Below are 16,028 nucleotides of genomic sequence, written 5' to 3'. Positions count from 1 at the left end.
TCTTATGTCTCCATAGACACTATGTTACATCCCTCTAAAAGGCAAAAAAGGAGCGCCATTTGATTTGTACAACTAAGTGATTTCTGCATCCAGACTTTCACTAGTGCAGAGAACATCACAAATAAAGCTAAACTGCAAAACAAAACAGCTGTACCTCTGCTAAATAAGATTCTGCTGTGAAGACAACAAAAAAGTTATGTCTATGTAACCTTTTCAATCCTGTCTTTTTCTTCATATGCTTCCTCCAGTTGTGATCTAATTTCTTCTTTCTCATTAAATGCTTTGAGCTCCAATGTCCTTGTTCGTTCCATCTCCAAAGTCATTTCACGACAGCTTTTCTCTTGGATTCTGAGGATATTTTTGGTCTCTTCTAATCTGCCAATATAAAAGAATCATAAAACATTAAAAACCAACAAAAATGTCATACAACTGAATACCTAAGTCAGTCTTAGACACGGAAGGAGGCTCCTTTAAAAGCATTACTTTGAGATATTGTATTTCCCTTAGAATTTAGTGCTAAAGAAAGGAAAAAATTCATTCTGCTTCACAGTTCTTGTGTTTGAGACTATCAACTAGGCAGTATTTTGGAGCTGCTCTTCTCTTTGGGAACTGTGCTGTTTGCAATCCCGGATATACAACTCCACCCATGATTGAAAAGAGAAGCTTCACCTACAAGAACACTTTGAATTAATTCACCTAAGGAATGTAAATTTTCCAGCTAAACTCAGCTGCTCTACAGGTTCCCTCTATAAAATGCCCGTTTGTCTGTGGCTTTTCCTCCCTGACAGCCTCATTGCTCAGAAACATCTCTGAGCACTTCAGATGGTCTGAGCCTGCTTGGTTGGCCTGGTAAGAGAATGAGTACCACTTTTGATAGAATTAAAACATTTTCAGCAAGTGAGGTCACAGGATATTAAACTGTGCCATCAAACTTAGCAGCCTGTCTATTGCTTCTATGAACTTGAGTAATTTTACAGATCAATTCAAATATTGCATACATGAAATTTCTGTCACCAGTTTGCTTTACTGAAGTGTGGTGTTTAAGATCTGCTCTGTGAACATTATTCATTTGCTGCATTTGGTAAGACATTTTCGTGATGAGAAAAGAATGTTTTCCCTCTGTCCATTATTTGCCTGTATGACACATTGTAGCACTGTTATGAAGTGTGTTTTGGAGATCAGACAGGAATGTAAAATCAGTGCATCAAATAGCAAAATAATCCCTAATTTCCAGACTAGGGTTTCTGGAAAATTTAATGCAAATTACTTTTGAAATTACCATGTGCATAAGAACTACCTTCCTCCTTAAAAGAAGTTACTTACATAGAAAGCATTCCATCAAATGAAAATAACTCTTATGTTAGGAAATTCAGCCACAATAAATCCCGAAGCAATACAGATTAGGAAAAGAACAGCAGGACAGACATTTTCAAAGTAATTTTTATCTACTGATTCAGTATTTTCTATCTTTGCTATTATCCACCCAAGGTACAAAACACTTGAGTTTTGAGGACTACTTGCCTAATAGTGCAAAGACAATTTAGAAAGTCTCTAATAAAAAAAAAAAAAATTTATTTTTCAAGCTGAACCACAGAAATTTAAACAAATAGCATAAACCCCAAATAATTACATTTTGTTTAAAATTATAAAACATTTGAAATATTAATAAAGAAATGAACAGTATTTCAATTTAATTTGAAAAGGAATGCTATTGCAATTCACTGCATATAAATAACTTTAAACACTTAAAAACATTCCTTCCAATTCAAGTTTTTATGGTTCTACCCATTAAAGTATTGTCCTGATATAATGCTATGTAGTAATAGGTGCTACTACCACCTACTGATGAGAAAGAGTAAGAACTCAAGGTATCTTGCTTAAGTGCAAATACTTCCAAATTATGTCTTTTGTCATTTCAGATCTTGGACTTCTATTGCTTAAATGTATCTTTTTTTCTGTCATTAATTAGTTTAATACTAACTTCCAGTTCAAGGAACAATACTTAGACTTACTCTGCTTTGATTTTCAGCATTTCTTCCACTGCTTTATTCTGGAAAAGTTCAAAAACGTTAGATGCAGTCTTAATGTTGAATACACACACACATATATATATGTTTAAAAATATTTGTTATTCAATTGATGCTACATATCTCATTCCAGATCATCCTGCTACCTAGTAGCTCACATCTCTAATATTCACTTTAAGTTCATCTCTTTGCTGTAAGCACTTATTTCCCATTTCATGCCAGCACAGCTGACCCACAGCAGTGTCTCTCTGCCCACAGACACACAGCAGAGCTCTAACAGGGAGTTCTTCTGTCTGGGACATCCATGGAAACCTCTGCTGTGACATTAACTTCCCTTTGACAGAGGCCTGACATTAGCAAGTGACACAATCTTCACTTTCCAACTCTGGGGATGAGTCAGATTTAGTGATCTGAATCTGTTTTTCTAATTGTGCAATCTGACACCCAGTTCACTGGTGTTAGGCCAAGATAGAAATCCTAAGAGATAAGTCCCAGGCTGTGCCTCTTAGAATTCACTAGAAATTGGTGTTTGTTTTGCTGCCATGAAAACAAAAAAATCAAACCAAACCAACAAAAAAATCACATTAATACTTCACAGCAGGTCAACAGCAACTGACATGAGAAGAGTAATATACCTTGGCAAGTCTCTCTTCAACAATCTCTTCCTCTTTCTCTTTAAGGTACTGAATATCAAGATGTTTCTGATCACTATGAAATTCAAGAATGAGAAAAAAGAGTTTCTCACAAACAGAGGAAGCCAGTTGTAAAAACATGTTATCCAGATTAAACCAGTATGTGTGCAGTTATTTTCACACATGTTCATACTCAAAATACTGAACATCATAAAAAAGCTCTGTAATGCTTTAAACTTCTAAATACATTTTCTTTCATCAGAATATAAAGAAATTAATGTTTTAATGGAAACAATTACAAATATAATAAATATGCAACTTATGTTTGTTAGACAGCTGTGCTGGTTTTGGCTGGAGTAGAATGAATCATCTTCACAGCAGCCATTAGGAGGCTGTGTTTTGGATTTGTGCTGAACACAGGGTTGATAATGTAGAGATCTGTGTCTTATTGCTGAGCAGGGCTTGCACACAGCCAAGGCTTTTCCTGCCTTCCATACTGCCACACTGGCTGGGAAGGCTGGGAGGAGACACAGCCAGGACAGGAGACCCAAAGTGACCAAAGGGGCATTCCAGACCATGTGACATCATGTTCAGTGTATGACAAAGTGGAGGGAAAAGGAGGAAGAGGGGATGTTTGGAGTGATGGTGCTTGTCTTCCCAAGTCAGTCTTGTGTGTGATGGGGCCCTGTTCTCCTGGAGATGGCTGAACACCTGCCTGCCCATGGGAAACACTGAATGAGTCCCTTGGTTTGCTTTGCTTGTATGTGTGTGTGACTTTCACTTTCCCTGGTAAATTGCCTTTATTTCAACCCACAAGTTTTCTGGGTTTTGCTCTCCCAATTCTCTCTCCCTGATCCCCGTGCTGGGGAGTGAGTGAGTGGCTGTGTGGGGCCTGGCTGCTGGCTGGGGCTAGACTACAGGAGCAGCTTTGGGATGGAGGTACACATTTTATTATTTCACAGTGTTCATGTGTATGGAGACTGCAGAAGACTTCCTACAGGATCACTGCTTAGTGGTCTTGCCAAGTCAAGAAGGTAAAAGCTTCTTGTATTCAAAAGACCTCACTAATTTTTATTTTGGTAGTTTTTAATCAACATGGATGGAAATAAGAAAACACATACAACTAAACTCACTTGTAGTGTGCCATACAGGAAAAAGTTAATTGGTTAAGAGTTTTATAATTGCATCATATTACAATAAAACCACTGTTTTCGTAAACTTAAAATCTTGTGAACAGATCAGGTAGGTTACTGAACAATGATGCTGTTTCTAAGGCTTTCTGCTTAGTTTGCAACAGACATTTGAAATTGTTGAATTGAAATGGAAATCAGAGTCAAACAACAATGGTTACATTGCCGTGGAACACTGGATTCTGTGGCTTTGTTTTCAGTTTATATAGGTTTTCTAGACCAAATTTTTCCACAATAAAAGCATTATTTTTATGTTCCTCACTTACTGGATTCCTGACTTGGGACTTTGGAATATAATTTGGATATGCACTAAGAATTCCCTGCTCCTTTTAGTTGATAGGAGTTGTGGTTTGAATAGACCAAAGGCTAATTGTATATTGGAGGCTTTAAAAATTCATTATGTCTATATTGAAACTTGTGTTGAATTTATTTGGACATTCCTTATCTAATGGATCCATAACTACACAAGTGACATGGCAATATATAATACCCAGGAATTACTATGCATATAATGATTTTACATTGTTTCCATTCCCTTTATAAAACTTTATTGCATTTAAGAATTTGTGATTTAAGGGTTATAAAGTTTACAAGCCAGTAAATGATCTTCATAGAAAAGCTTGAGTCAATCTCTAAATAGGCAAACAACATAAGACTGTACTGCAAATAAAACCTGTAAACTTTATCTTAAATATTTCAGGTTAAGCGAGATTTTTTGTGTTTTATTTTACTTTACCTGTTCTTGCTTGGTCTCTGAGCTTCTACAAGGCTCTGTAAACTCCTGTTGTTCTCCACCAATATCTGCATTTCCAGACGCAAGTTCTCCAACTCATTTAATTGTTCCTAAGCAAGTGAAATCCAAAATATTTTATTCAAAGACCAAATTGCAATTCCTATTTTCATTTCTAGCTGAACTTGTTTTTGAGTAGAATAGAAGACAAAAAATATTTCTCAGAAAACAGGCATGGTTCTCTGGCAAATATACCCTTCTATCTATAGTTGCATTAGAAACTTTGAGAATAGTTTCAGCAGCAAAAATGATGTTACCATTTGACAATCATGAACACAAACCAGCACAGTCCTTGGGAAAATGAGATTTACAGACATCCCAAGCAAGTTGCCACCAATTGTTCCCAGCCTAGGTAAAGGGAAAACCAAAAACTGCCTTCCTGCTTTAATGGACATACTACTAAGCAGAGCTCACTAAAAAAACCTGAACTCTGCAGTCTGTCTCATTTTGACCTCACAAATTGCCAGCAGAGATTAACTCATAGTACCTTCAGCCTTAGAATTTCATCATTTTTTGCTCTCCGTTCTTCATTCAGTTCATGCACAAGGTGCTCCAGATTTATTGCAGAGGCCCTTCGATCAGCTATTTCTTGCTCATGAGTTTCCAAAAGCTTGGCCAAATTCACATCAAAATTAGGAGGAGTTTTAGGACACTGGCAAAACCCAAACATATAAACTATTAGTAAAGGACTGTTTTCCCTATGTATTGATTACATGCTTTAATACTTCATTGGAGACATAAATTAATAAATTTCTGGCAGGCAAATAATCAATAATTACAAACTATGTGAAAATGTTTCTCTCAAATGCCATACCTGAGGAAATGTTACTGAAGATGAGTCCACAAAGCAATCTATTTGCTTCATCTTCAGTTCATATTCAGTCTTCCTGTTCTCCAGTTCCACTGTCATTTTGTCTAACTATTAGAAACACAGGAAGAATTAAAGTAGCTCATAATACACATAAAACAGGAAACAAAACAGCACTCAGATCTATATTTTGAGGAAATTTAAGTACACCACAAGTTATTTTATATTAACAAAGACTTCACTTTTTATAACTCTTTTGTATTTAGTCAATCACTGTTAAACTCTCAATAGTTGTATGCAACAAGCATTTTTGAAAGGATCTATACATCTAACTACTTTGTAATTCATCTCAATCTTGTTCTTGTTAGTATTTGATTTTCTTGCCTTGCTAACACAATCTACCTTTCAAAGGGGATGCAAACACAGAAAAAAGCTATTATGAACTTGGTTGGCCAACACTACCGGTCAAAACATTATTTGATACAAAGATTTTAGTGATATAGATTCAGTTTCCCCAAGAGAATATGGTAACTTGACAAAAGAACTCCTCTTCCAAAAAATAACTTACTCGAGTCTTTGCCAACACAAATATATTACTTAGCACTATGAGTTGTGACAACTAGAGATATAATTTGTACAAAGGTTTAACATAGCTATTTAGTCTGCAGCAGCTCCAAACCACTGCATAATTTACAGAGCTCAGCAGTTATCTCTATTGCATAATGATACCATTTATAATGGTATAGTGGATAAATGTTAAGCAGAGGAAAAAGTTACACTGCTGATAACCTGAGGTTGCCCTGCTCTTACAGGTACTGATAATTTTACTCTGCTATCAGAGTACACATTTTTGTGATCTCTAGACAACAGTTTCAAAACATTAAAAGTTACCTAATCTTTGTTCAGAAGTTACTGAGCTACTACTTTCCTTTTACAAGGAGGAGCATTTCTCTTCACCAAGAGGACTATGTACCAGATGCTTTAAAATGACAAGTGAAACCTTTTTCAGAAGCTACAACTGACCACAGCTCCCTCTCATTGAGCTAACTGTGAATATTTCTTTGTTTTACCTGTTCCCTGAGTTCCTGGATTACAGCTTCTTTCTTTGCTAAGTCTTCCTGTGCACACTGGAGCAATGCATGGTGTTTCTTAGAGGCCTCTGTCAGACTGGTCAGCTGATCAGCAGTATGATGCAATTCTTCATACAGAAGGTCCCTCTGTTTTAAGTTGTTGGATGTGTAAAAAAAGAAATATTAAAGTTATTGCTCTAAGTCAGTTGGTTCAGATGTTTTGTCATTGGTGCTGAGATTGCTAACAGCTACAAGCATCTCCCTTTTCCTTCCACTTCTTCACCATGAATTGTAGCAAGCATTCATCTATAAATTTATTTCAGCATATTTTGATATCCTTGTCTTGGTTACAGAACAAAAATGAGAACTTTTCCCCAGTATAGTGACAATTAAGATTCTAGTGGAAGACCTTTGGAATTAGTCACTATTTTAAAATATAAACTGTACTTCAAAAGAAACCAGAAAAGAATGTGTAGATTTTAATCACACTGAAGTGATTTCAGCTTTTTTTAGTGCACTGATATTCCACAGCTACCTTTAGATTTACTCTAGGATCTATACTCCCACCCTATCTGATGGGGCATCATACCTAAACAAGATGTGTTAACACATAAGGAGAAACCTCATCTAGTATTTTAAATGCAACCTCAGATTAGTCCTTCTTGTCCAGTTAAGAAAGTATTAAGAAATTAGTAACTGAAGTATAAAGTACAGGAGAAACGCTATAATTTCACCAGGAGCCAGATATATCCAAGGATAACATTGAAACAGGAACTAGAACTAAGTTAAAAAAAGCCAAAATCCCCTAAGTGATCCATTTACTAGACAACTCAGCTTTGGTTTTCAGAATGTCACTTTTAGATATGACTATGAACACAATCTGTTTATTTTAAAATAGATTTACATTCTGTTTAATATCCTTTGAGAAACACAGTCTTCCTTGGAAGACTTTATTGGTGCTATCTGATTGGACCAGCAAATCTAATCACAGATGATCTTGTAGAAATTACATGTAAGGAGCTACTAGTATTTTGACTGTTAGACATGTTAAACAACAAAATGGTGACAGCAGTAATAGAAAAGACAGAGTTAAAGAAAGATACAATATTAAAAAGCAAAATCACATCTGAATCAAATGTGTGCCCTAGATCTGCTTCCAGCAGGTGGAGCTTTTAGTTTAAATTATGAGCAAAGAAAAGATATTGCTGAATATAGTTCAGTGGGGGAAGAGACACTGTGGAACATAATATATTCTTCTACCTATTTTAATTTCTCAGCTGCATCATCTAAAGCTGCCATTAAATTCAGCTGATGATTCCTTAGTGGCCTTAACAAAATTAAACCAGGCTCTTAGCATAGGCTTTTATGAAGTAGCTTATAAAATATTTATGTCAAGTAACATGGTAATTTAACAGAATTTGTCAGGTATCTCATGAAAAATTCTTTTACGAACAGCTTAACTAGCTGTAGTTTGAACTAAAATGAGGTTAAGTTTTACATGAGCATTTTAAGCAAAACCACAACTAGTTGGTCTGGTTGAACAAATAATCATAAGACATCAACATTAATGTTTTTACCTCAATGTTATCAGCTATTTCTCTTCCTTCCAAGGCTTCCTTCAGTTCTTCAATCTTCTTTTCCCGATCTTCTATGATTCCTGTGCTTTCTTCTTTTGCAGCCAGAACAATATTATACTTGTACTACAAAAAGCATTCAATCAGATTTTAAATATTTTAGAAAAACATGTTATCAGGTAAAGTTGGCAAACAGAAGTCAAATAAAGGTACATCACAAATATTTTGATGAAAATTAAATTTAGAAATTAGTGACAATGACTAAAACCAGAATGATATATTTTACTTGTTAAATTATACAAACTGTTTGTAGACATTAGTTGTCAGAATGATATAAAAGATGATTAACATGAACGCTACAATACATGTTACCCACTAAAACCATTATTAAAGAGATAGCCATATTTAGAAATCTGTCTCATCAACATTTTTCTTCTATAGAACCTTTGGCATTCACAGTTCACACATATTATGTAAAGCATTCTGTTGGTTGCTCTATCTATTTTTGAACCAGACCTATTTTAATAAAGCAGAGGCATCATATTTATTCATAGTTATTCAAATACACAGTTTTAGTTCTTTATACTTGTTTTCAGATGTAGAATATAGTAATACCAGCAACATAAAAATTCACTCCATCAAAAATGAATTTACAATTCAGCTTCAATTGCTGAGGTCTTAAATTGCCAGTTTCTGAGAAAATCTAAATGTGACTGTCAGCTGAGTGGAGTTTACAGTATGTGAATAGGTCCCTTTAGAGACACAGCTTTTTACCCACCATGTGGAGAGGGTTCACTTTTTGAGACAGCCTTAGGCTTAAAATGTTCAGAAGATTTCAACATGTCAAACCAAAGAAGTTTCCTTCCAAAACACTGCAGCAAGTTATACTGTTTGAGACCTGTGATTAGACATGCCATTGCATCCCATTCTAAAGAACGATACCACGTCCTTCAAAATGACAGAACTTACATTTATATCCTCGAGCTCTCTTGTCAGCCCATCTATGGACTCAGTTTTATGATTAATTGAAGACCTCAGCTCCTGGATCTGTCTCATCAAGTCAGTTACAACTTCCTGCAACATAAAAAAATTAATCCTGATAAAATACATATAAAATCCATATAATGTATAACTGGACTTTTTTGATATATAATTTGTCAATCCGAAACTTTAATCAATCAGGTGAAAATGAGTCCTCAAACTGCACATATAAAAAATAAACAGAAAATTCATTGCTAAATCACTGGCTTTTGTTCTAAGCACTTAAAGAAAGAGCCAAATAACCTGCAGTGTTCATTAGAAGAGAAGACTGGCCTGCTGATTTAGTCTTAGTAATGCTTTACTAATAGGAGAACAGAACTACTATAATTTAAGGGTTGTTTGTAATGGAAAAAGGCACATTCAAGAAACACCACTGCACTGATAATACCAGGTGATTCTGACCTTATGCATGTCAGATTTTTGGGTTTATGATGGAAAAAGCAATACTTACCATTCCATCATGCCAGGCAGTAAACACACTGTGTGATTTCTTATGGCTGTTTTATAGACAGCACATATGCTTGCAGTAGGGGAACTCAGCTTTCATACTACAACAGTCTTTACATAAAGAAGTGCTTTGATTTTATTTATAAAGATAATGTGACACACAGTCACATTCTTACAACACCTTTCTTACCTTTTCCATCTGCCCATTACAACAGAGCCCTGACTGGAAGGCTCTGTTAATCATCTGGGGAATTATGCATTGTTTAGGCATTGAATATTTTGTCCAGTAGACAGTTTTACCTTAATTTTTTTTTTTAAACCTTCGGTCAAGTTGTCTTTTCTCTGAATGCAGACCAGTTTCCTACCTCCCTACAAACTCCATGCTAGGAAAAAGTAGGATTTATTTTACTTGGCAATTGGCTAAAATAGCCAGGATTGCCTAAAAGCACAAAATTACTAAGCAGCACAGGAAAGCTCTGGTCTTTCATCTCTACTACAGAACATAGTTACCCACAAGAGTGTGTATCAGAAACAGAAATAAGCCCAAACCTTATCTGTATCATTTGTTTTCTTCAAAGAAGCAATAGTCTCTTCAGCAGCAGCCAGCTCCTGTTCCAAGATTTTCAGTTTTGCTTCCTAGAGGAAACATTTGTGAAAGAATGTCTTCACTACCTTTGTTGTATTTTATACAGTACCAAGTCATGAAAAAAAAAAAGGAAGTAAGTTGTTAACCTTACCTAAAAAAATTAACCAGTAGCTTAACAAAACAATATGTAGCCTGAGCACTCTACATTTATTTTGCTGGTAATCAAGCTAACAGCCTGTACACCAATAAAATTGTTATTAATGCCCAAGGAAAGCCACTAACACACAATTCACACATTCAAAATCTACTGTTGTACCTGCTGCTCACACTGTGTCTCCAATTCTGAAAATGGTTTCTCCACCTGTCCTTTTTCAAGTATTTTCAACAGCTCCCTGGTAAAAATAAAAACATGCTTTGACTATATTTCTCACTAGAAATATAATCAAACTTTAACAAGAACAAAGTGATATGAGTTTATATTATTTGTATTAAATTTTTTTAAGTTCTTCAGTTATCACCTTCTCAGTGCTATACAAAAGTCTAATACTTTAGTTACTAGCCTTACACTGCTACGAGTGGCAGAATTTTATCTTTGACATGAAAATTACTTACATGAAAATTACTATACAATAAAATTACTTTAAATAACAATGAATTACTGTTCTGATTTAGATGAAATAAAAAACCCATCTGGAGAAAAACACCTCTACAAATGGGATCCCCATCTGAATACAACATATAGCACCAATGAGGTCAGATGAAAATATACCCCATTGCTAATTAAAACTTACTTTGAATTGTTTTCTTTGTCTTCTTGTAATTGTAATGTTAGTTTTTCATTATGTTCTTTTTCTGCTTTCAGAAGCTGCAAAAGGTTCTAGAATATCAAAATATATGTTTGCTATAAGAAGTTACAATATAAGGTCTCTAAAGCAATTTAAAACAAAATAAACATCTAAACAAATCCTTAAGATGACTGAAAAAACCCAACCACCCCAGAAAACCTTAATTGGAAATTGGAAGATCTTTAGTTTGTCCTGAAGACATTCAAAAGTAAACTCTTATTTATATTAAGTAATCAAATCTTTTCACCTGTCATTAATAATAGTTTCATATAGCTATGATGTTCCTCAATATCCAAGGCTGTGAGGGGAAAATTTGGAATTTTCCATTGTAAATTAATTGGAGGGCATTTTAAAATTCTGTATGTGTTCAAAATACGGAAGTATACAGAGTTTAAACCAATAATATTCTATCTGTCAGCATTCTCTTAAACACTAAAAAGGAAAATTTATATGAAATTTGCCGAGCAGGCACCACCTACCCTGCAGAAACACAGGCAAAATTATTTGCAAAATCCCTTGAGCAACCTTGCTGCTGTTTTGCAGTCATTGCAGTCTGACAAGCTTTCAAGGACAGTATCAACTAAATTGCAGCACAGTGATCCACCACAAGCCATAGATCATTTTAACAAGATCACATCCACTAGGAAAATTTTTAAGAAACTGCTTTGTAAAGATAGAATAATTAGACTAGTCTTGGCTAGCCCTGAGATAAAAGGTCATGTCAGCATTTCATTGTCAAGATTCCTTTCCAAAGAAGCATCTTATTCCTTTAGTAATTAACCCATCTCCCTCAACATTTCCAGAGCAATTTCTTCAGCCTAAAAACTTACTATTCATGATGCTACTGGATATTTCTGATGGCCTGTGATTGCAAAAATCTTGCACTAAGTTTGGAAAAAAAAATTTGGGTACATCTTCCAAATGAAATCACTAAGAAACCTATTACTACTGTGGATTGTTATCAGTGATACAATAATAGAAATTAGGCAGTCTGGGTTCTGTATAATCAAGTCCTTTAAAATCCTTGACTGTCTTACACTCAGCTCAGTTTTCATTGCTTCTGCTTCTTGCTTCCCCTCCTCAAGTTGTTGCTTCAGCTGGTCTGTCTCAAACTTGGCCACCTCCTGCAAATTGTCGTAGTCATCCTGCAGGCTTGCCTTTTCTTCAAGAATCTTTTCATGTTCTAGTCTTCATAAAAAAACCCAGACCAAATAAACTAGTAAGGGTTTGTGTCCTTATAAAAATACTCCAATCAACTGTATTTTAAAATATTCAGATAATATACAGAGGGAAAGAATACTCTCCAAACAGACACAGAATGCACCAATACAATCATAGCATTTAATTTCAGTTCCAGATTCCTGGTCTTACAATGCCTCACTCAAAAAATTACTTCAGCTAAGACATGAGCTGCTATAATACAAAATGTAGTGAAGTTTTCCAGGAATAAAAAACAAACCCAAAACATAAAACCAAAGCACAACAAAACAAACTAAACAAAACAGCAACAAAACCCAACATAACTAAATCACATGAGTAATTAAAAATCATACTGATTATCCTCTCCTGATGATAATTGCAATTATTGCAGACAAGGCAATGAGCTTTTCTGGCTTTGATACTCAAACTTCAGTTATGTTTTGTGATTTCTTTCTGCTTGTAACTTTTAGAGTGGTATCATTATGTCACCTGCTTCACGTGACCAGACTGACAAACTGTCCACTTAACTTTTGGAGAGCAGCAAGTTTATAGATATATCCTATTTAATGAAACAATTATATAGGAAAGCCAAATTAAGGCAGGCACATTTTGTTTTCTTTCTAATAATTCCACCATGTTGCCTGAAATAGGCATGGAAGAACAGAGCAAAAAAAACCCAATCAAACAACCAAACACCCAAACAAACGAGCAAGCAAGCAAAGGACAAACACAAAACAACAACTTTAGAGAAAACATGTGAGGTGTAAGTTCACACACAGGAGAGGATGAGTAAATCACTGGATGCATCCAGAAGGGATGACAATTCATTGTACCAAACTGCCAACATACCTGACACTGTCCAGCTGGAACTGGACATCCATATGTCTACCAGAAAGCTGACTTATTTCTTTCTCTTGCTTTTCCCTAAAGGCATTATATTCCAGTTTTACATCAGACAGCTCCTTGTCTGCAGACTGCAGGACAATGCGCAAGTCATGAACTTCACTTGTCAATACTGTCAAAAAACCCCAAAATAATTTACATGTTATTTGGAAAACTGCGTTAGATATAGGACACATAATGCTACAGTACCTGCTGGGACCACAAAGCTTTGCATGTCTTCAGAGGAATTAATCTCAAAAGTCACACACAAAAAGGCTTCATGAATGGAAAGGGTCAACAAAACACTGACTTTAAAGGTGAATCAAAAGCATTCCAGACAATATCACTGTAATTTCCATAGACAATAGAGGTTTAATCCTTTGTTTTTACTTAATATTTTAATTTAAAATACTGTATCTTGTACCTCCTGAACATTCAAAGACAGAACCATTTTGAATATTGTATAGTGTGCAAGACTAGGCAAAGATGATATGCAAGTATTAAAAATTGCTTTCTTTATAAGAAAAGAAAAAAAAAAATCAAACCAGTATGTCTAACACGCCAAATAGTTACTCAGCACGTGCTATTGCTGATTTAAAACAGTAATACAACTCAAAACTTTTAATGAAATTTTAGTATTACAAAGACTTACAATCAGCATTGTTTTCACTTTCCTGAAGCTGCTTTTCAAGTGATTTTATCTGTTCAAGGAGCTCCTGGCGCTCTTTACTCCAGTCATTCCTTTCAGATGAAAGAAGCTTGAAAAGAAAAGTAAAATTTTTTAAATAGAAGGAAGTGTGGGATTGGGTAGGCCACAAACTGTAACAATAATATAACAATGTATTAAAGCATTTCATCAACTGATTATCAACACATTTTTCTTTAAATTCAGTATTTGGTGACTCTGAAATCCCTTAAAGTCCAAGGACAAAACAACTTATATAACTGAAGACATGACCTTATCTAAAAAGTTCATTTAAAAGGAACCCACAGCTTAGGAGCTGATATCACAGATATCAGAAGTGAGACTGATCTGGAAAGAATACAGGCCTTATTTCCTTTTCTAGGATAAATCAACCCTAGCAATTAAGCAAGACTTGCAAATATCTGACAGGTAGTTCTGACTGAGACGAGTATTTTCAGCATTCCAAAGTTTAAAATTTCCTTGTCACTATAGCTGTTTTCCAGAAACATGAAGTTGGCCAAACCCAACCACAGCAGTGTTTATTTGCTTGTATCTAAGCTCAAGCAGACTTGGATTCACAAGATTTAAAGCAACAAAACCTAACTCAAAACTGCAGTGTTATGTTATATGAACCTTCTCTGCTCACTCCAACTCCAGGGGGTTGGATTAGATGACCTTTAAACAAAACCAAACTATTCCATGATTTTAAATCCTTGTCTTCCAGCACAGCCCTGAGTTATGATGCTATGTAAATTTGTCAAAATGCAAGTAATATTGCAAGACCTTACCAGACAAAACAGCAGTATGACTGCAGGATAGTTACATGAGCCCTGTATTACATTGTTCTCTCACCTCCTGTATTTGTGCAGAGTGATGCTCCAGTTTATTAATATGCTGCTGGAGTTTCATATTCTTGCTTTCCTCTTCATCCAGCTTTGTCTGCATTGTGCTCAGTTGCTCCTGTGACACAACAGACACTTAAAATTAGAGCACCCATCTTGCACTTTTTTTCACATGCCATATGGCAGTCTGTGCTTATTAAATATAGAAAGTCAACAAGTTTCTATTTTTATGACCTGAACCAACAGAAAACAGAACACTCAAAAAATCATCTGGTATCTTAAGTAGCTGATTTCTCCTATTTCTAACTTAACTGCCAAAACACAAGAAAATCCATCAGTGAATACAAGGACTGAATCCAAAAAACACTTAGCTTTATAAACACATGTTTATCTTGGAAAAATAAGGCTTTAAAAAGAAATTATTCAAAACATACACTGGTTAAACTTCTTACAGGATCTCTGTACTATGGTAAGCATCAAATAGGGGTTTTGGCTGCTGTGCCAAGTTAGCTCCAGCTTCTAGAGAGCAGTTAGCTCCAGCTTCTAGAGAGCAGTTCAGATAAATTTGTAGTGTTCTTTTATGTGACAAAAGACCCTCCCTGCCCACTAGAAAAGATACAAGACAATGTATAATGGTGGACAAGCATTATTTGGCAGGTTTCTTCAAATAATGCAGTATTATATATTAAGCTTGTGTATTGTTACAAATGTAGCTGTCAGCTTATAAAGAGGATTCCTCAGAGACAAGTTATCAGGTTTAAATAGAAAAAAGTATGAACAACAAACTACTTATGATATTCAACCTTTGAATCACTTGCAGTATTTTTGTTGTAAATCCTCTTTCAAGTACAATGTATAGAGAACTGTTTAGAGTTAAGTATTAATGAGGGGCTTCAGTTTCCCATGCGAATCAAAATGCACTTGGTGCAGGGGAGGTACCTCATGGCAAAGCCTTCTTTTTTATAAAGTTGCACATACACTTCACTTTTTATTCAGAACATTCACCTGTGCCATTTTGAGCTCCTCAGCAATGGCTTCACATGCTTGTTCACTCATTTCTGGAGGAACTGGCTCTTTTAGAATGTCATCCATAATCTCTTCAGAATGCTGAAAATCTTCACAATTATAATCTGGGCTTATTCGCGGCACAAGACGAGACCTTAGCTGGTAAGCTCTAGTTGGAGTGGTTATGGTCTGTTACAAAGATTACAAAGCAGTCTTTATTTTAACTGTAAAATGAAATTAAAACTTTGTTGGTATTGTATTTTTTGAATTCTATAGGCAGAATAATTAAATAAAATACTTAAAGTGGCTAGTTCTGAACTACTATTACTTCTTCAGATTTGTCATCTGTTGACAGTAGCAGCCATTCAGTTAATACTCCAGAACAAAAAGTAGCCTATTTGGTT

At 35.2% G+C, this 16,028-nt stretch overlaps 1 protein-coding gene across 1 annotated transcript in view; it reads right to left on the bottom strand.

The window, feature by feature from the left end:
• Window positions 1-16,028, bottom strand: part of KIF15 (kinesin family member 15) — a 33,934-nt gene that overhangs the window by 1,192 nt on the left and 16,714 nt on the right. Inside the window, exons 17-33 of the mRNA XM_059472261.1 lie at window positions 15,625-15,813; window positions 14,630-14,737; window positions 13,745-13,850; window positions 13,060-13,225; window positions 12,048-12,198; window positions 10,957-11,042; window positions 10,482-10,557; window positions 10,129-10,215; window positions 9,061-9,165; window positions 8,095-8,217; window positions 6,518-6,664; window positions 5,454-5,558; window positions 5,127-5,291; window positions 4,586-4,692; window positions 2,663-2,735; window positions 2,013-2,050; window positions 210-375 (exon numbers count right to left, since the gene is read on the bottom strand). Coding sequence (XP_059328244.1) covers window positions 210-375; window positions 2,013-2,050; window positions 2,663-2,735; window positions 4,586-4,692; window positions 5,127-5,291; window positions 5,454-5,558; window positions 6,518-6,664; window positions 8,095-8,217; window positions 9,061-9,165; window positions 10,129-10,215; window positions 10,482-10,557; window positions 10,957-11,042; window positions 12,048-12,198; window positions 13,060-13,225; window positions 13,745-13,850; window positions 14,630-14,737; window positions 15,625-15,813 — 1,998 coding nt within the window. The remainder of the gene's footprint in view (window positions 1-209; window positions 376-2,012; window positions 2,051-2,662; window positions 2,736-4,585; window positions 4,693-5,126; window positions 5,292-5,453; window positions 5,559-6,517; window positions 6,665-8,094; window positions 8,218-9,060; window positions 9,166-10,128; window positions 10,216-10,481; window positions 10,558-10,956; window positions 11,043-12,047; window positions 12,199-13,059; window positions 13,226-13,744; window positions 13,851-14,629; window positions 14,738-15,624; window positions 15,814-16,028) is intronic.

Source organism: Ammospiza nelsoni, chromosome 1 (genome assembly GCF_027579445.1).
Source record: "Ammospiza nelsoni isolate bAmmNel1 chromosome 1, bAmmNel1.pri, whole genome shotgun sequence".
Lineage (NCBI taxonomy): Eukaryota > Metazoa > Chordata > Aves > Passeriformes > Passerellidae > Ammospiza > Ammospiza nelsoni.
Note: the sequence above shows the minus strand (reverse complement) of the source record. Positions and strands in the feature narration are given on the sequence as shown.